This window comes from Humulus lupulus, chromosome 8, assembly GCF_963169125.1.
Source record: "Humulus lupulus chromosome 8, drHumLupu1.1, whole genome shotgun sequence".
In the NCBI taxonomy this organism is placed as follows: Eukaryota; Viridiplantae; Streptophyta; class Magnoliopsida; order Rosales; family Cannabaceae; genus Humulus; species Humulus lupulus.
The window spans coordinates 78,461,665-78,483,003 of NC_084800.1; the positions used below are offsets into that span (position 1 = coordinate 78,461,665).

At 37.7% G+C, this 21,339-nt stretch overlaps 1 protein-coding gene and 1 long non-coding RNA gene across 2 annotated transcripts; both read left to right on the forward strand.

Annotated features, from left to right (window-relative positions):
- Positions 1–15,206: 15,206 nt before the first annotated feature.
- LOC133793903 (C2 and GRAM domain-containing protein At1g03370-like) lies at positions 15,207–15,834 on the forward strand. The gene is made up of 2 exons (XM_062231143.1): positions 15,207–15,515; positions 15,670–15,834. Exons 1-2 carry the CDS (start codon positions 15,255–15,257, stop codon positions 15,691–15,693), a joined length of 285 nt encoding a protein of 94 aa, XP_062087127.1. The 5' UTR covers positions 15,207–15,254; the 3' UTR covers positions 15,694–15,834.
- A 2,318-nt stretch (positions 15,835–18,152) lies between these two features.
- LOC133793904 (uncharacterized) lies at positions 18,153–20,243 on the forward strand. The gene is made up of 3 exons (XR_009875015.1): positions 18,153–18,285; positions 19,866–20,004; positions 20,128–20,243. It is a non-coding gene; the product is annotated as an uncharacterized LOC133793904 (long non-coding RNA).
- Positions 20,244–21,339: the final 1,096 nt, after the last annotated feature.

Sequence of the window (21,339 nt, forward strand, 5' to 3'; positions counted from 1 at the left end):
AAGCAACATCTTTGTTTGGTACTACAACGATTGAGAGAGCATAGGTTATATGCTAAGCTCAGTAAGTGTGAGTTTTGGTTACCCCAAGTAACATTTCTGGGCCATATTGTCAGTAAGGAGAGGATTCTGGTGGACCTAAGTTAGATTGAGGCAGTAAGGAATTGGCCCAGGCTGAGCAGTGTACCAGAGGTTAGGATTTTGTTGGGATTAGCAGGGTACTATCGGCGGTTCATTGAGGGATTCTCCAGAATAGCTACACCATTGACTGAACTGACATGTAAGAAGACCAAATATGCCTGGACAAATAGATGTGAGAACAACTTCGAGGAGTTGAAGCGACGACTTATCATCACTCCAGTATTGAGTCTGCCGCCAGACAATGAGAAGTTTATAGTCTACTGCAATGCTTCCAGACAGGGTTTGGGGTGTGTACTGATGCAAGCTGGGAAGGTGGCAACTTACGCATCGAGACAGTTGAAGGAGTATGAGCAGAGGTATCCCACACACGATTTTGAATTGGCAGCAGTGGTATTCGCACTAAAAGTTTGGAGGCATTATTTGTATAAAGAGAAGTGTGAAATATACACCGACCATAAGAGTTTGAAGTATTTCTTTACTCAAAAGTATCTGAATATGCGCCGGAGCGTTGGATAAAATTGGTAAAGGATTACAATTGCGACATTCTATACCATCCTAGAAAGGCCAATATTGTAATGCCCCAAAATCCCTAATAAGGTTTAGGACCTTGATTAGGAGTCCAGGAGGGCCATAATTGATTTATTATGCCATTAAATGATTATATGCATGTTTATGTGAATTATATTATTATATGATGATAAATGCATGCATATGGGTCCACATTTCATTATAAGGGCATTTTGGTAATTTGGCCCGTTGAGGGCGTAATTGTGTATATTCATGCATGTTGGTGAATTTTGAATAAGACCACATTATAATGTGGATTTTTTCGAGCCATTCGGCATGAGACGATCTTTGAATGCAAGTTATCGGTCTGGTCATAACGGGGTTAATTTCGAGGTTTGGGGTGAGTCTCGGGGTAATTTGGTGATTAGAATATTATCGGGAATTAAAGGGTAATGGGATATGATTTATTAGCGTTTGAGAATAAGGGGAATTGGAGGGCGTTAATTATGATTAACGAGAAAGGTGGGAAATGACGGTTTTTCCCTTGGTGGCCTTAAGAAGGCTTTAAATGGCCTAGGGGTATTTTAGTCTTTTCACCCTAAATTTATATTTAGCCATTAGAAGGCTATGGAATTGGTACAAAACAGAGCATCTCCTTCACCTTCTTCCTCTTCATTCGTTCATCATTTTCTTCCTCATTTCTCCTTGGATTTTGAAGCTCTTTTGAGGAACCAAGCTAGGGAACCAAGCCTTGAGGGTTTTGGGTTATGTTCTACCATTGAAGAGGGTGTGATTCTGAGATTGAGGTGAGTTTTTAGCCATTAAAACTTGTGTTCTTGCTCTATTTTTCTATTTGAGTTTCAGCTGGATTTTGAGTTGGATAATGGGAATTTGTGGGAGTTTTTGGCTAGGGTTACTTGGGTTATGATGCCTAGGGTTTGTGTATATGGTATTTGGGGGTTTGAAAGAAGTTTGGAAGCTGGTTTTTCAGGTTGGAAATGGAGGAATCGAAGGAGGAAAAAACCAGGGCGATTATGCCCGGTCCTAGTGCTACAGTGTCAAAGGGTGGCGCTATAGCGCTAGCCAGGGCAAATCAACCCTGCTTGTAGCGCTGGGGCGCTGGGGCGCTAGCGCTGTAGCGCTACCTTGTTTTCTCTGATGCATATTTTGGGAACTTTTTAGGGTTTTTGGCTCGGGGTTTCAATTCCTAAGGCTCGGGATCGAATCTACTCACCATTTGGGTACAATTCGGGGTCTCAGGAGTGAGGTTTAGGTCAAGACCCTTTTATTGTTGATTTCATTAATCAAAGATTGTATTTGGTTATGACTAGGTGACCGTTAAAGAATCAAAGGATCAATCGTTCTCAAGGGTCGTTTGTAACATATTTCTCGCTCGAACAAGAGGTAAGAAAATTGCACCCCATATGTGACATGCATGGTTATTATTAAGTTATATTGAGTGTTTAAATGTGGAAATTGATTGCATATCAAATGCTTGGTAAATCTTGCTCACATGTGAATGGCACTGACTTATTAGTCAGAATCGGCAATGGTGTCAGTATTAACTGCGAAGCTGTGACTTACTAGTCAAGTTCGGCAGTAGTACCGAGCACTGGTCGTATGGTATTGGCTTATGAGTCAAGAATGGTCTTAGCGTGTTTAACGCTAGCCGATAAAGATTAGATCTAATCGACATAAGAATTATCGTCCTGAGCATGAAATGCTTGACCGACCTTAAGTTCGATGAAAAACAAAAGCGCTTGTCTAGTCTAAAGGCTAGTTATTTAGAGTCAGAGCCGAAAGGCTAAGATGACCTACATGTCACATGGCTAGGAGGGTATGGGACCTCCAAGATAGACTTATTAGTCATCTGACCAAGATAGACATATCAGTCATCTAACCGGGACAGATTTATCAGTCATCTGACTGGGACAAATTTATCAGTCATCTGACCAGGATGGACTTATCAGTCATCTGACTAGGATAGACTTATCAATCATCTGATCAGGATGGACTTATTAGTCATCTGACCGGGATAGACTTATTAGTCATCTAACCGGGATAGATTTATTAGTGATCTGATCGGGATAGACTTATCAGTCATCTGACCGGGATAGACTTATCAGTCATCTAACCGGGATAGACTTATCAGTCATCTGACCGAGAAGGACTTATCAGTCATCTGACCGGGATAGATTTATTAGTCATCTAACTGAGATAGACTTATCAGTCATCTAATCGAGATAGACTTATCAGTCATCTAATCGAGATAGACTTATCAGTTATCTATTTAAAGAGTGACTTATTAGTCAACTGTTCAAAAAATGACTTATTAGTCATCTACTTCAGAGAGACTTATTAGTCATCTACTCAGAGAGCTGGACTTCACAAACATTTAATTGTACCTGTTTGCATGCATGAGTGGGGTTATTACTGCTAGGCATGCCTATTATGACTTAGTAACATGCTATTACTTGTTCATGAGTATATTAAGTTTTCTTGGTGGGCTTCGACTCACGGGTGCTATGTGGTTTAAGTAAAGGAAAAGAAAGCTGGACCATCCTTGAGTTGGAGAGCTTAGGTGACGATGTGTACATATGCGGTTGCTCGACTGCCACAGCCGAGGGTTTAAAGAGGAACTAGGGTTGAACCTTATTTTGCCGCTTAGGTCAGCTGGTTGTAAATATTTTGTTGTAATTAACCTTTAAATTATATTTTTTGGATCCCAATGTATATGGTAAACGTTTTAGTGAAATGTTATATCTTAACCAATTTTTTTTAACCCTAAACCGCTAATCATACTTAATTTCACGATTATGGCCAAATGACTCGATTAGCGAGTTTAGCACTGTTTAAAATGCTCACCGTAACGGTCCTTGGAGTTTAGGGCGTTACAAACTTGGTATTAGAGTGAGCCAAGGTTAAGGGTTCCTATAGACAAGCTGGGCATGTACACTCGTCACTAAAGATAGCTTCACTCAGGGAATGGTAACTATTTCTGTAGTTATGTGTTTAACTGCTTAAATAGAATGTAAATTCTTTACTTGCACATTGTATTAGGAAGCATGAGATTTTGATAGAGCCTGACTCTTGACTATTAAATGATTATATGATTATATGCTCTGTGAATATATATATATATGATTATATAATTGTGATAATTGCATGCTGGAGTTGGAGGCATGGTAGGTATGTTGGAAGAGCATGGATTATGATTAATGTATGAATGCCATGGGCATGTTTTCAGCACTGCAATGGTTTGTGAATGTAGTGTGGTAAGATTGTTTCCTGTGGGAAAAGCTCTTGATATGCTCATCATGTTTAATGGGTCAAGTTATTGACTACAGATTCAATCATCAGGTATGTATCCAAGGCAGATAATGAGACCTGATGGTGGTTATACTGAGGCTGGGAGTTTCAGCCAGGGGTTGAGCTCTTCATCTGCCCCTTAGAATTTCCAGCAAATGTTTATAGATGTGCAATTAAGATTGCAGGGGCAAGAGTAAGAGATTAGGTGTTTGAAGCAACAACAAAATTTGTCGGGGAGCACCTATTTCTTTGCTATGCCAGGAGTGGCACCAATTTTGACTCAGCCTAGGGTTGAGAGCAGATGGGAATTTCTCTGTGGAAGATTCCAGGAGTATTACCCTCCAGTCTTTGAGGGAGGCCTAGATCCATTTAGAGCTGAGCAATGGATGGGCATGATCAGTTCCATTCTCGAAAATATGGGGCTAGTGAGTCACGATAGGGTGATCTGTGTGACATATGTATTGCTGGATGATGCCCGAACATGGTGGGAAGTAGTATCCCAGACACGAGACACAACTGTGATGGATTGGAAAGAATTTAGGCAGCTGTTGAATGAAAGGTATTACTGTGATACGACCCAGATAACTAAGATGAATGAGTTTATGAACCTGGCTCAGGGCAATGCAACAGTAACCGAGTATACTAACAGATTTGATAGGGGGGCAGCGCTTAGCACTACCCTGTTTTCTCTGATGCATATTTTGGGAACTTTTGAGGATTTTTGGCTCGGGGCTTCAATTCCTAAGGCTCGGGATCGAATCTACTCACAATTTGGGTACAATTCGGGGAACCAGGAGTGAGTTTTAGGTCAAGACCCTTTTATTTTTGATTTCATTAATCAAAGATTGTATTTGGTTATGACTAGGTGACCGTCAAAGATTCAAAGGATTAATCGTTCTCAAGGGTCGTTTGTAACGTATTTCTCGCTCGAACCAAAGGTAAGAAAACTGCACCCCATATGTGTCATGCATGGTTATTATTGAGGCATATTGAGTGTTTAAATGTGGACATTGATTACATATCAAATGCTTAGTAAATCTTGCTCACTTGTGAATGGCACTGACTTATTTGTCAGAATCGGCAATGGTGTCAGTATTAATTGTGAAGCTGTGACTTACTAGTCAAGTTCGGCAGTAGTATCGAGCACTGGTCGTATGGTATTGGCTTATAAGTCAAGAACAGTCTTAGCGTGTTTAAATCAAGCCGATAAAGATTATATCTAATCGACATAAGCATTATCGTCTTGAGCATGAAATTCTTGACCGACCTTACGTTCGATGAAAAACAAAAGCGCTTGTCTAGTCTAAAGGCTAGTTATTTAGAGCCAGAGCCAAAAGGCTAAGGTGACCTACACGTCACATGGCTAGGAGGGTATGGGACCTCCGAGATAGACTTATTAGTCATCTGACCGAGATCAACTTATCAATCATCTGACTAGGATAGACTTATCAGTCATTTGACCGGGATGGACTTATCAGTCATTTGATCGGGATAGATTTATTAGTCATCTGACCGAGATAGACTTATCAGTCATCTAATCGAGATAGACTCATCAGTTATCTATTTAAAGAATGACTTATTAGTCCTATTCCAAGAATGACTTATTAGTCATCTACTTCAGAGAGACTTATTAGTCATCTACCTCAAAGCGAGAGACTTATTAATCATCTACTCAGAGAGCAGGACTTCAAAAACATTTAATTGTACCTGCTTGCTTGCATGAGTAGGGTTATTACTGCTAGGCATGCCTATTATGACTTAGTAACATGTTATTACTTGTTCATGAGCATATTAAGTTTTCTTGCTGGGCTTCGGCTCACGGGTGCTATGTGGTGCAGGTAAATGCAAAAGAAAGTTGGACCATCCTTGAGTTGGAGAGCTTAGGTGACGATGTGTACATATGCGACTGCTCGACCGCCACGGCCGAGGGTTTAAAGAGGAACTAGGATTAAACCCTATTTTGCCGCTTAGGTCGGCTTGTTGTAAATATTTTGTTGTAATTAACCTTTAAATTATATTTTTGGGATCCCAATGTATAAGGTAAACGTTTTAGTGAAACATTATATCTTAACCAAAATTTTTAACCCTAAACCGCTAATCATACTTAGTTACATGATTATGGCCAAATGACTCGATTAGCGAGTTTAGCACTGTTTAAAATGCTCACCTTAACAGTCCCTGGAGTTTAGGGCGTTACAAATATGGTGGCTGACGCATTGAGTCGGAAGGGCCCAGGGCAACTATTTAGTTCGAGACAGATATCAGAGGGGTTAGTTGAAGAGATGACCAGAGCAAGAATTGAATTGGTAGTTGGTCAGCTAGCCAATATCACACTTCAGTCTACGCTCCTTGAGAGGATTAAGGAAGCACAGAGGGAGGATCCCTAGTTGAGGAAGCACACAGAGAATGTCTTAGCTAGAGTGGCTAAGGACTTTTCTATTTCAGAGATGGGTTTACTGAGGTATAAGGGTCGGATTTGTGTTTCGATGGATTCCATTATCCAGCGAGAGATTTTAGATGAGTCTCATATCACTCCCTATTCGTTACATCTAAGTATGATGAAGATGTACCAAGATTTGAGAACCTTGTATTGGTGGCCAAGAATGAAAAGGGATGTGGTGGATTATGTGGCCAAGTATTTGACTCGTCAGCAGGTAAAGGCTGAACATCAGAGGCCAGTAGGGCTGTTGTAGCCTTTAGGGATTCCGGAGTGGAAATGGGAGGATATCACCATGGACTTCATTGTTGGACTACCAAAGACTGTGGGACAGTATGATTCTGTGTGAACGATGGTGGATAGTTACACCAAATCAGCTCATTTTTTGACTGTAAAGACAACTTATGCAGTGGAGCAGTATGCAGAATTGTATGTGAAGGGAGTTGTGTGACTTCATGGGGCTCCGAGGTCGATAGTGTCTGACAGAGACCCTACCTTCGTCTCCAAGTTTTGGGAGAGCTTGCAGAAGGCTATGGGTACAGAGCTGCAGTTTAGTACCACTTATCATCCTTAGACGGATGCACAGTCTGAGAGGACGATTCAGATACTGGAGGATATGTTGCGAACCTGTGTGCTGGATTTTGGGGGATCTTGGAGTAAGTATCTCCATTTGATTGAGTTTTCATACAGTAACAACTATCAGGCGACTATTAGAGGGGATCCGTGTGAAATGTTATATGGGAGGAAGTGCATATCGCCCATCCATTGGGATGAGATGGGTGAGAGAAAGTATTTAGGTCCTGAGGTTTTTCAGAGGACCAATGATGTGATTGATAAGATTAGAGCTCGAATGCTCGCCTCTCAGAGTCGACAGAAGAGTTACTCAGACTTGAGGCGCAGGAGTGTAGAGTTTCAAGTCGGTGATCATGTGTTTATCAGAGTTTATCCCTTAAGAGGGGTGAAACGATTTGGAGTGAGGGGCAAGTTGAGCCCTAGGTTTATCGGCCCCTTTGAGATTCTGGAACGGGTTGGAGAGGTAGCCTACAGATTAGCGATGCCTCCAGCTCTATCAGGGGTTCCCAATGTATTTCATGTGTCCATGCTCTAGAAGTATGTATCAGATTCTACACACGTGCTGAGTTATGAGAACTTGGAGCTGGATCAAGATTTATCTTATGAGGAGAATCCGGTTCAAATTCTAGACCGAAAAGATAAAATCTTGCGGAACAAGACTATCGCCTTAGTGAAAGTGTTATGGAGGAACAACAAAGTGGAAGAGGCGATGTGGGAGATTGAGACTAATATGCGAGATCAGTATCCTGAGCTATTCAGGTAAATTTTGAAAACGAAATTTCTATGAGGAGGGGATAGTTGTAGCATCCCAAATTTGCTAATAAGGCTTAGTGCCTTGATTAGTGTGCCGGGAAGGCAATAATTGATTTAATTATGTTAATATGTGAATTAAATGATTGTGTGATTAGAAATGATGTTTAGGTGAATTAAATATGCATGTGGGCCCAATTTGGTTAATATGGGCATGTTTGTAATTTTAGCCCGTTGAGGTCATAAATGCAATATATATGTATGTTGTGCTTGATACCACAAAATTGCGGTGATATATTTGTGATGTGCCATCTGAGATGATCTTAGGGAGCGGAGTAGACAAATAGTCACAGTGGGGTCGAGTACCCGGCTTGGGGTGAGCCTAGAGGTATTTTGGGAATATATTATGTGATCTGGATTACCGGGTAACGGATAGTGATTTAATGATTGTTTAAGTATGTCAGGGATTAAAATGGGGAATTATAGGAACACTCGAGGACATAGCGGGATGTGGAAAATGATGGGATTACCCTTGGTGGCATTAAAGGATTAGAGATAGACTTGAGGGCATTTTAGGCATTTTTGGGGCTAAGCAGCTGAAGATACTGTTAGACCAATACTCTAGAATTACTTAGAAGAAAACAGAACCACCTCAGCTCTTCCACTTTCTCTCTCTTGGCTCTCTCTCCCTCTCTTGGTGACTTAGAGAACTTTGGGCTTAATTGAAGGGAAATCTCAGAATTAGATGCTGGAAGTTTGGGAATTTGCAGCTAGAAATGTTGGAGAGTTTGCTTGGGTCGAATTCTCAGTGAGGTAAGGGTTTAAACTTGATATGTTTTCTGTTTTATTCTGCATAAACTAAAAGCTTGCATAGGAGTGGGAATTTAGTTTGATTTTAAGTGTTGGTGAGGATATGAAATTATTTATGGGGTTGTTGAGATGTTTAGGCTGTGTGGATGAGAATTCTAGACTTGATTCTAGGTTTGGATGTTGTTTGGGGTGTAATTTAATGGTTTAGACTAGGGGAAAACACAGAAAATGGAAGAATTCTGGGTTTTGGGGCTCGCGTCGCTGCCCTGTTCTTCAGGCGCTGTGACCCGTGTGTGCGAAGAGGCTTGGGAAGCCTCCAAGTTTGCCCAGGCGCCATGGCGCAGGCGTGGCACGCCACGACCTGTGTCCTTCAGCAGAGAGAGCCGTGCTCTCTGACTTGCAGCGGGCTGCGGCCCTAGGGGTAGGCTGAGGCTCAAATAAGGGAAAAAGGGCAAATGAAGGTTTTAAGCTCGGGAACCCAAATGTTAAGGCTCGGGAAGGATTCTACTACCCGGTTTAGTAGGATTCGAGGTCCCGAAGGCTAGTATTTTAATCAAATGTTCTAAATTGATTAGTGATTTATGGATATCTATTTATTATAGCGTTCTGACTAGATTTTTACATCAAAGCTCGCGTTAGGGAATCGTGCTTGGGATTGCATTAACTTGTCAGCTCGGGACACATGTAAGAAAAATGTGTGTGCCCGTAAAGCAAGGCATGACCCTATTATTTGTGTTTGAGGAATATATGTGTAAATGTCTGTGAATGCTATACTATTTTGTGAATGCTTATGAACGAACGACAAAGGCCGAGAACTGCAAAAGGTCGTGTACGGCAAGGGTCGGGATCGACATTAAGCACGCTGAGTGCATGCTGCTAGGGTGAGACCCTCCAAGGATGCTGCATTCATCTGCTCGGTGAAGACCGTGAACCCATTGCCCGGTAAAGCATCTGGGTTGACGTAGGCTGCTATGTGTTTAGTTTGTTGAATGTTTTTCTGTCTATTGTTGGATTGATATGTGATTTGTTTTGCGTTGAGTTTTCTTGTTGGACTTCGGCTCACGGGTGTTCTATGGTGCAGGTAAAGGCAAGGGAAAAGTCGACCAACCATGAGTTGGAGAGCATGGAGAAATGTGTACATGTTCGACCTACTTGGCTACCACGGCTAGGGTTGTTTGAGGAAGTACTGTAAATGACTGGTTTTGTCACTTAGGTCGACTTTTTTCTTATTTACTCTTGAACTGTAACATATTTTGTAACAGTATTTTGGGATCCCAAATGTATAACCTTTATGATATTAATGAATGTCCAAATATTTTATAGTTAATGTTGTCAAATGAGTTCTTATTTCAATTTAATCACACTTTTTAAATATTGATTAGCGAGCTAATGACACATTTATAAATCACATGGTAACGACTCTACGGTAGTAGGACGTTACACTTTCGTCAAGTATATCGCTATACTTCTTTGGGGGAAATTATAGTTCTTCCATCATACCCATTTCAGCCAAAGGTTTGATGTACTCAGTAGTAAGTTCACTTTTTTTCTAAATCTCACGTTTGAAGGTTTGAGGAATGTTGTGACCACCCTGAGTATATAAACAAGAAAAGTAATTATTAAATTTGGATATCACACAGAAATTAACATCATAATGATAATTTCTTACAATGATATCCTCCCATGGACTGTCTTTCAGATCTTGTGGGACCTTCCTCCAATCACCTGAGTTGATAGAAATCGTGGCTTGTACTCTAGATCCAAGATATGATATCATATTTGTATACACATCACCTATTGGTTGTCCCAAATCATTCCATTCAATATCTTTCTTGATTCCTTTGGCTTTTTGTTGGGTCATGTAACTCATTCTTGTTTTACCACGACCCTGTTGTTACTCATTGTCATCTCTTTTATTTGTCATCTACAACATATAAATCAATTAGTATTATTTTAAATTAATGCATTACAAAAATAAATAATCACAAGTATTAATGAATTACACAAATAAATAAACACAATTATTATATAACTTACTAAACATGTTTTCTTCTCTTTATTTTCTTTTTGGTCGATTCACAATCGACTCATATTCCTTATTCGATGTTGTTTCTAAGATAATCACGATCATCAGTATCGCTATCGCTATCATTATCATTATCCTAAATATTCTCAACTTGTTCATGTATCGGTTGTCCAACAATGAAACAGTCATGATATAAATCACCATTTTCATTTTCATCGTCATCTTGTTTTTCTGAGAACTTCCTCTCGAGAACTGATAAAACGATTGGCCATTTATCATTAACTGGATCAGTTATATAAAACACTTGTTTTTCTTGGGCAACCATGATAAAAGGATCGTTATTTTCTTCCATTCTTACTTAAATCAACTAGAGTGAATCCAAGTTCATCAGTTTTAACTCCAGTCTTGTTGTCTACCCAAGAACATTTAAGAAGAGGAATACAAAATAATAACTAATCTAGCTCCCATATTTCTTCAACAATCTCGTAGTATGTCATTGTGCCTGAAATTGAGTTATTATCTTTTGCATTGGCAAAATGTATAGCTTCTGCAACTATACGTACTCCACTATTTTGAACCATTCGAGCATCATCTCTTGACTTAGTATGAAATCGTTTCCCCCCGACAATGTAAACTTGGTGCTTTATTACATCAATGCTTGCTCCAAGAGATATGCACTTCAACTTAGTCGACACTCCATGATTTTGTTCTCCCAACATGGTCAAAATTGTATTCTTCAACCACCAACAACACATTTTATTATGCACATCTATAACCCATTTCTGTTGATTTTTAACCTTGTTTGGAATCATCGACTGTAATAACTCCATGTGGTCACTAAAACATAAAAAAAAAAAGTACAAACAAGTTTAAACAACAAAAAGAAAATCACTACTCTAATATATATGATTGAAATATATTCTCTACTTACATTATATATGATTGAATCTCAGGATTATTTTGCATCACAACTAATTGAGCTTGATGTAATTCTTCCCTAGATACGGTGATCCTCGTAGTCCTTTATCAACCCCATCTGAGTTATTCCGTGGTTTGCTGATTTCGATTGCCTCAACCCCATTCATGTATTTCGAGCAAAATTCTATTGCCTCTTCTGATATATAACATTCAACCATACAAGCTTTAGGAAGATAATGATCACACACGTAACTTTTCAACACCTTCATACTCCTTTCAAATGGATACATCAATCTCGCCCAAACTGGTCCACACAACCTGACTTCCCTTACTAGATGAACCATTAATGTATCATAATGTCAAATAAGGATGGCAGAAAAAAAATTTGAAGGTTGCATAGAGCTTCCACTATCTCACAATGCAATGCAACCAATTTTTTCATTTCTAATTATTTTCCGCATAAATGATTGAAGAATATGCAAACATTGTCAAACAATCTCGAACTTTTTTCAGTAAGACTGTCCGGATAGGAATCGGAAGTAATTATTGCATTAACATATGGCAATCATGTAATTTCATACCCATCAACTTCAAATTCCCCATGAATACTAAGTTTCAAATCTTGGATGAATAGCCATAAGACACTTTCATCTTTGCAAATGATTTACATACAACTTCTTTCTCTTCTCTGGACAACGTGAAACAAGAAGATGGTAAATGTGTGCATTCTTTCTCATGAGGTGCTAAATCAATTCGTATACCCATTTCAACAAGATCTAAACAACTCGTTTTACCGAGAATATCAAGTAATGTACCTATAATACTTTCGCACATATTTTTTTCTATCTGCATGCCATCCAAACAATGTAGAACAAGTAAATCTTTCCAATAAGGGAGACGAAAAAAATTGATTTCCTTTGGAAACATCCATTTACTTTCTTATTTTTCTTCATTTTTCCATACTTGAAATCAATTTTCTCTACTTCTTTAGGAATTTGTTGCCCTGAAAGTGGCAAAGGAGCAACACCTTGTTCTTTATCACCATCAAATGTTTTTTTTCCCTGTAACAATGATTCAGGGGCAAGTATCATCAGTGACCCATATAACACATTTTGTGCCCATTCGACAGACAAAGAGCCCTTATGTTATTGCAACATATTAGACATCCCTGATAACATTTTGTTCTTAACGTTGATAGATTACTATAAGCTGAGAAATCATTAGCAGTCCACAACAAAACAACTTTTAAGTTAAAGACTTCTTTCTTAAAACTATCATATGCCTCAACACCATTTTCATACAAATCTTTCAAATCATCAATTAATGGTGCCAAATAAACATCTATATCGTTCCCTGTTGTTTTGGGCCTGAAATCATTGTGAGCATAAAAAATTTTCTTCTCATCACTAACCACAGAGGAAGATTGTACATAATAAGGAAGACATGCCACGAACTACACCTACTACTTAGAGATTTATGGGGATTTACACCATCGGTAGCTAGACCTAGACGAAGAATCTCCTTAAAAGCAACTAAAAATTTGACTAAAACATTTATCGCTAACTTCATTTTCAGCTTTTATGTTGTAAAATTTCACCATCGTTTGTAATTTTTGTTTCAGACAACCATTGAATAATGGTTTATCTGCATCTTTAACCAATTTATCAAATTTTGAAGGATGATCGACAAACACTTCTTGTGCTTCATCGAGCAATTCCATAGGATGATCGTCAAAATCACTATAACCCAAATCATCAGCCCCTCGCCTCCTGAATGGATATGGATTATTATTTTACAATGATTCCCCATGCCAATACCATGTACGATAACTTGTATCAAATCTCTGACAAAATACATGATTCCTTATCATGGTAATATTTCCTTTTGATCCATTACCACAATCTATACATGGACAATGAATTCTTTCCGGATCACTACAATTTGTTTGGAAAAATTCTAAAAATTGGTTGATTCCGTCTTGAAATTATTGTGTTTCCCTATTCTCAAGAATCCATATTTATCCATAATGATATTATCTACCTAATTCCTAAGTCAATAATGAAAAGAAAATTAATATTGTAATTGAACAAAAATATGTTCAATTGATAAATTCTAGAATGAAATGGGTAGAGTTTCGCTACTACAAAAAAGGCTTTTTAGGGCTTGCAAAGTTTTTAGGACTCGCGGGGCGCGAGCCATCTATTTGAGAGCCTTAAGAAGTGAGGTTTTAAGAACTCGCGTTGTGAGCCCTAATAGAATTTTTTTAGGGCTCGCATTGCAAGTCCTGAAAAGTTTAATTTTTAATTTTTAAAAATTAATTAGTGGGTTTTGAAGCCCAAAGCACGGTGGTGGTCGCCAGCCGAGACCCATGGCGGAGCTCAGGCAACGGCAGCAGCACCACCATTCAAAGGTGGTGGTTTAGAAAACTAACTTCTCGGTTTTAAAGCCCAAGCCAAGGGAAATGTCGTGGTGGCAGTGGTTTAGTTTGAAATAGCTCAGAAAAGCTCGAATCTACGCTTGAAGGTCCGCAAATCACCATGGATTTCGACAAACATTGACTTCCAACTCCAGTGATCATTGAGTCTGATTCTTTAGTGGGTATTGAGGCCTAAGAAGCAAGGAGTATGGTGGTGGTGGTGGTTCAGCTCGTGGTGGCTTGAGGTGGCCGAAAAGTGCTTGGAAAGTTTGGGGAAAAACCCAAAATCGTAAATATTCGAAAGCCCCGTTGAGGGCCTTAGGCTGTGCGTGAGATTGTGGTCTTCGGGGGTTAGGGGTTTTGGGGGATGACACGTCAGCTGAGATGGCGAATGGTGGTGGCCAGCGATGGGAGGGAGTCGTTCGACCACAACAGAGACGACACATGGAAAGAGAGAGGGGGTCCGAGGAGTGAGAGAAAAAGGGGCTGAGTGATCTTTTTTGTTTTTTTAATTTAGTTATTAAAAAAAACTTTTATTTATTTATTATTTTTTAGGACCCATTTTAAGAGCCCTAAATACTCTATTAGGACACTCAAATTATGCCCTTAAAGGCCCCACTAACTCAAATTTCCTCATAGTCTTTTAGGACACACATCAGTTTTTAGGGCTTGCACCACGTGTCCTATAAGAAATTCTTTAAGGACGCTCAATGAGTGTCCTAAAAAGTCCAAGAGCTGTTTTTAGGGCTCGCATCTAGGTGAGTGCCCTAAAAAATTGTCCTAAAAGCCTGTTTTTGTAATGGTCACTACAATAAATCTCTCTTTTCACAACACATGAATATAAGCTTTTTCAAAAAGTATTATAATAAGTAAAATTAAAAAAGAGGTCAAATTAGATTATAGGCGGGACAAAAAAATGTAGCGCCAAATGAAAAAATGTGTTAACTTTTTGCCCAAATCCAATTTTTCTTTCTCTCCACCCAAATCACTTTGATAGGGGCTCCATCACACAACTCCACCTCCATCTCCATCACAACCTTTGTTTTCTTCTCTCCCCAAATTTGAAAAATTGACCTTCCCTATCATCGGCAAACGACGCAAATGACAGGGGCTCGTGGGTCTTGTGAAAACGACGGGCTCAGGGTCGTGGGTGGCTCGGTCTCACGGAGGGGGTGGGTGGCTCGGTCTCGCAAAGAGGTCGTAGGTGGCTCGATCTTGCAGAGGGGTCCGAGCCCCCTCTTCTTTCTTCTTGAAATTTTGGTAAAATATGAATCTCTCTATTTAAATTATTTATTTATTATATCTTCTTGAGGTGCAATTCTTCTCCTAACATACATTTCTTGTGTTGGTTGATTCAGACTAGCTTATATATGAAGCTGTTTGAGGGTGGTGAGTTGGACCGTAAAGTTATGGAGAAAGCTGGTTGTCAAAACTATTCCCACACCCCATGGGAATCAGAGAAAGGTGATGTCTATGAAAGGCAAACTTATTACAAATTTGACAAGTGTATTTCCCGTTACAGAGGAGAGACAAGAAGTACTCAGCAAAGAAGCCCCATTTCTGATAGAAATGGATGGATTATTGAAGAGGTCATGACTCTCCATGGAGTTCCTCTTGGTGACTATTTCAATGTATGAACACCGTAACGTTTCTTCTCAATTCTTGTTTAAATTTCCCGTTTCGCAACTCTCTTTTCTTTTTTGTCAGTTGGCTATGATCTAGATAACTCTTGTACTCAATGTGATATCTTTTGGAATGCTGATTAGTGATATTTTATTTTCACAGCTTCACATAAGATACCAAGTATAGGATTTGCCTTCAAAATCAAAGCAATGTCAGCTAAAAGTATATTTTGGAATTGCCTGGCTCAAAAGCACTAGGAATCAGAAAAAGATTACAAAGAATATCATTTAGAATCTGAATGATCGCTTGAAAGTGATTGTTAGTGAAGTTGAGGAGTTTGCAATGAAATAGTCAATGGAAGTGGTTCAAATAGGATCATTAGCTTACTTGGTATCCAGCTGACTCGGGTTTGAATGTCCTGTAATTGAGCATCGGGATCCATCCAAGTATGCCCTAATAGCCTTGCATATAGAAGCAGTGTGGCAACATTATTTTTTTGGACAACCACTACTCCTTCAACACAGGTAGGTAGTCAAAAGTTGATAACGCACCGAAGAGAATTTTGAAACCAGCTGCTCTTAGTTTCTTGTCAAAATCAAAATCCAAAGGAAGAACTCAATGGAATCATAAAGGGTGCTGAGTTTTCGATGACATGAACTCATTGGATGTTGTTATTCACAGTATGTGTTAGAAATAACATGTGACTTGATTTTAAGACTAGGCATGCAACTGTGGCTTTGGATTAATTAAAAGATCTCTAGTGCCTCAACTCAAGGGAGGCCTTCTCTGAGGGAGCATGCTTGTATGATTTCCAGTGCCTCAACTAGGCATGGGAGCATGCTTGTATGGTTTCCAGCTTCTTCAAAGTCGTGTTGTAGCACTATTTGTTGCTGGCACTTCACGGGTTTTTCTCATTTGCTTTGGAGTCCATTACTGGTTTGTAATTGCCTGTTAGATTTTTTCAAATAAATGCTCTCTTGGTTTTGGTTTAGTTTTTGTAAGCTAATTCCGATTTTCTTTCTTGCTAGGTACTTGGGGCATTGCATTAGATGCCCAGTTGTAGCTTCTGTGCTATTGGGGGCTGCTGTTTCTCATCATTTTTCAGTTTCAAACCCATTAGCTGCAAGGAGAGATGCCTTACAGAGCACTGTTATTCTCCTTTGAGAGGGGTTTCGTGTTTGAATTTGGGTTTGCAGTGCTGCTGCTGTCTCTCTTTGTTTGTTCAATAATGGCTTTTCTACGTTCACTTCAAGTAGAAGAAATGCCTATGACCTCAAAATCCCGCAAGGTATGCTTCTCTTCTAGGTTTGAATTTGCTAAATGAATATATGTTTTGGGCATTTAATTTGCAAGAAACATAACTATGCATGCAAACAACACAAAGTTACTCCAATAAGCTAACAAAATAAAAACCCCTAATATTTCAAAAGTTGGTTCTGAGTTGAAAATAACTAAATGACCCAAAAGAAATGAACAATTAAATAAATCAATCAGAAGTGAATGATATAAGTTTGATTAAATCAAATTTAATACATAGCTAAAGAAAATGTCTAGAAAATTTTGTTGGACACTTCTTTTTTTTTTTTTTAAAGATTTGGGCACTTATTTTTAGTAGGTTCCTGTATGTATAATTATTTTAATATATAATCATTAGTTTTTAATAAAAATGAAAATAGTATTAATGAGTAGTGATAATAATACAAATAAACAATTGTGGAAAAGGAAATCAGACTATAAGAAAATAAAAATAAAATTTCAAAAAAAAAAAGCTCCTATTCTTCACATAATCTTTTACATCAATTAGCGAAAGAGCCAGTCTAAATTTAATTTTGGCATAAACAGTCCACATTGTCTTCAACATCTTTAAATTTTCTCTTATTTCTTTCTGGTCATTTTCTTGATTCTGAATGCATCAGAATATATGTGAACATGTTGAGTTTTGACACTTGAATTTAAGTATTCAAATTTTCTAAAGTGCAAGTAAATACGTGTATATATTTTTACTTACCTTTAAATGCTCATAAAAGGAAAATCATTCTTTTACGACGTATGAGACTGTGTAGTGTCTTGTGCAAGTTTCTAAATACTCTTGTATGTACCAATTTGCAGTTACATAAGAGAGAAAGAGATGGAAGAGGAGCTATTAATGCAAAGACGTGAAGAGGAGGGTAGAGGTAAAGAAAGACGAAAGGCTCTCTTGGAGAAGGAAGAATGTAAATGGAAGGAGATAGAAGCTTCTCTCATATCCTCTATTCCTAATGCTGAAAGCAGGGAAGCAGCAGCCATGGCAGCTGCTGTTCGTGCAGTAGGAGGTGATTCTGTTCTTGATGTTTCTAGCATTGCTCGCAGGATATGTTCAACTCAGTTAGCTCGTTGAGTCCTTCAGGTTTGTTTATTATTATCACTATATAAAAGTGTTTAAGCTGTGTAAGACACTTGAGACTCTGTAATTAGTAAGTTATACATCAGCCTCTCTAGCATGCTATTGCTTAAATTTTCATGTTTTAAATCAAACAAGGTGTGGTTGCATTAAAGCTCATTATTTCTTTCTCTAATCCACATACTGCCCAATGGGGTTTGAATCTTAATTAGCCATCTCAATACTGACTTGAACAAATAAGCTCCAACATTTTTTTAGGCCCTAAGAGCATGATAATCTCCACTCTTACCTTTGTTTTTAAGTTGCTGAAATATTGTTAAGAAAAATTTCAGGTGTGTGCTTTTGTTCTTACTTGGACTATGTGACAATTGGAAGATGTTTCGGCTAGAAAAGCAAAGGTTTGAATTTAGTTTTCTTATGCTATTTTTCTGGCATGCATGTTAACTATCTTTTGGTTGAGACAATTTATTCTTCAAAAACAGAATTTGAGCAGAAACATTATGTTATTTTAACCATTGCAATTATACCAACTTAATTTATACTTTTAAGCAACAAACTTCCAGCTCAGATGCACCAAGAAATCACACCAAACATTAAAAAGAAAGAAAGAAAATACAACTTAAAGTTGCTTCAAATTTTACGATAAATATATAATCAAAAAATTCTTTGACTATAGTATTAATCCTTCTAAATTTGTAGGAAATAGAATATTGCCCACTTAAAGTAATTTACTTGAACAAAATACACTGAACAAATAGTTTAGCTGTGGTAGTTGTACTTGACCTTTCATTTGGGCTTGCTTGATGTATTGTATTTGAGTACCTTAAATTTGTGCTTATTTGTGGCAGTCATACTCAGTCCTTATGTGTATTTGGTACCTTGATATTTTTAGGAATGAAACGAATTGGATCTCTTTCTAATTTTATTTGGTGCCTACTTTTGCAGAATTTAACATTCATGTGATTTCTAAATACTATGAGTTAACTATATTCATGTGGTTTTCAAATACTTTTGCACATGTAGTTAGTTAGCTCTAACTATAATATAGGTTCAAATATAGTTAGTAGATTAGTGTGGTTAGTTTCCTGTTAATCACTTCTTGGTTTCCAGCTCATTTTTCCCTCTCTTTGTATCTTTGTACTATTCAGCTACAAATAATAAAGTCCTATATCTCTGGTACATTTACAGAGATCATTTTATCCAATTCATTTTCTATTAAGTACTCTTATGTGTGTGTGATGGCACCGATCACACAGGGGGGCCTGTTTGGAAGTATGAAATGCTATTATTTAATCACAAAGGAATGCTGATGATACCATGTAGTACAATGTGATGGTGCTCCTTCCTATGATGATACCATCTAGATAATGACCACCATTGATTACTAAGGCATGCCAAAGGCTTTTGTCATATTTTTTTGGCCTATGTAATTTTCAGAGATTACCCCCAAAACAGAAGCTTCTGTTCTCCTTTTTATTTTATTTTTTATTTTTACCCTAACAGAGCTGAAAATCAATTTAGCAGAGGTGAAAATCAATTTATTTTTATAGAAGCTAGAAGCTAAAAGTTAGATAAGAAAATGAGATAAAAATATTGCTAGACAATTTTAAAGTGACAGTCTTGTCTCCATGAAGTTTAATAAAAAGGTCCAATTATTATGAGACATGTCTAGAATCCATTTTTTTTTTCCTCTTCTTTTTTTATATAATTCTTTTGGCTGCTCCTTCTCATGATTAATTCAGTATTGATTATATTTTTTAGCTCATTACAAGTGTTGAATCACAAATATTCAACACTTGCATATATTTGGATGAAGTTTAGTTCATTCATTCTCTATTCTCTTTGATGAATGTGGTGCTATTTGGAGAGACCAGTGATAAGGAACACATCATAATGAAAATTTCATCTGTTTGCCATAATGGAGTTGTATTGTACTGTATGTATTTGGTTTCGATTCATGTTAGGGTGATTGGTGCAGGATAATTGGCCTTCTGTGATGTTTGCAATGGCAGGAGGGGTGGTACTTAGCCTTGGAAATCTCTCAACTCAGTATGCTTGGGCTTTTGTTGGCTTATTAGTCACAGAAGTGATCACTGCAAGCATAACAGTTGTTATAGGTCCTTTCTTTCATTCTCTCTCTCTCTCTCTCTCTCTGACCATTTCTAAATGTTGATGTTTGTCTGTGTTGCTCTTATAGATACTGAATTTTTTGCTTCTGTTGCGATCTTTAATGGTGACAGGAACAACCTTGAATTACTTTTTAGACAATAGAATTAATAGAGCCGAGATCCTTTTCCTTGGCGTTGGCTGCTTCTTGGTTGCAGTTTGCCTTGCTTCTACTGTCCACTCATCTAATGTAGCTGATAATAAAGAAAAGCTTGAAGGTTTTTCATCTAAAGAGGGGCATGTTTCATTCATTAAATGTTAAGGTTATCAAATAATTATATTGTTTTTATTCATTTTTAAAAATAAAATCATCGAGCTTATTGAGTGATGCAATTTTTACTTAATTGTTTTGTTTGATGGTGCACTTAAGGATAATGAGAATGAGCAGAAAACTAGCTGTACCACTATAGATGGCACTGTAAAAGACAATAATTTTTAGTATGGAAAATCAATTAAAATTCTCACATTTAGATGAAAAGTGATAATCTTGTGTTGCAAAAATACTACACAACAATATTTGGACGTTCATCACTTGACATTCAAATCCAAACATCTCAGATTCTCTATCATATTTAATAATTATAACTCTTGCTACAGGTGTTTGGGAAAAGCACTAATTAGTCTTTTGTTATTAGTTACTCCAATACAAGCCATATGATGCCTCGTTTATGTTGTAGATACGCACTACACCAAATATCTTTTTTTACAGCACATGAGTATAAGACTATTAGAAAAGTATTATAATAACTAATCTAAAAGTTGGTAGAGTGTAAAAGGCGGGTAGAGGTTCATTCTCTTTCATTCTTTTTTACGTTCTCTCTTATAAGGGTAGAGGTAAGTTTTCTGTGGTTTTTTTTTTCCTTTTTAATCAAATAAAGTCATATGAGTTTGATCTGTTCTGAATTTATATGGGTTTGTTCTATTATGAGTTTCCAAATATATTGCTTTGGATTAGATAAGAGGAGATTCAGTAGTTGCAATATAAAAATTCCTCGGATTGCTTTTAAAGATCTTGTTTTTAGCGTATGGTTATGAAGTCCATCATGAACTTTGCTTATCTAATTCAACCATGTATGGTTATTTTTTAATTTTCATTCTTTTCTTGTCCTTCTGGGCCTGTCTTGTTTTTATTATAGAGTTTGATTTCAATTTTATGAAACTAAGCTTCTATGAATATAGTTTGATGTCAATTTTAATTTTCATTCTTTTCATGTATTTTTGGGGGCATGTCCTACTAATGGAAAATTATGCTGAATGCTGAAAGTTAAGTGTAAGAAAGTGTTTGT

What these genes read in the sequence shown, in the direction of transcription:
- LOC133793903 (XM_062231143.1), top strand. Translation starts at nt 15,255, where the DNA reads ATGAAGCTGTTTGAGGGTGGTGAGTTGGACCGTAAAGTTATGGAGAAA. An exon ending in CTCTTGGTGACTATTTCAAT is followed by an intron (nt 15,516 to 15,669) that starts GTATGAACACCG and finishes TTATTTTCACAG; the next exon opens with CTTCACATAAGATACCAAGT.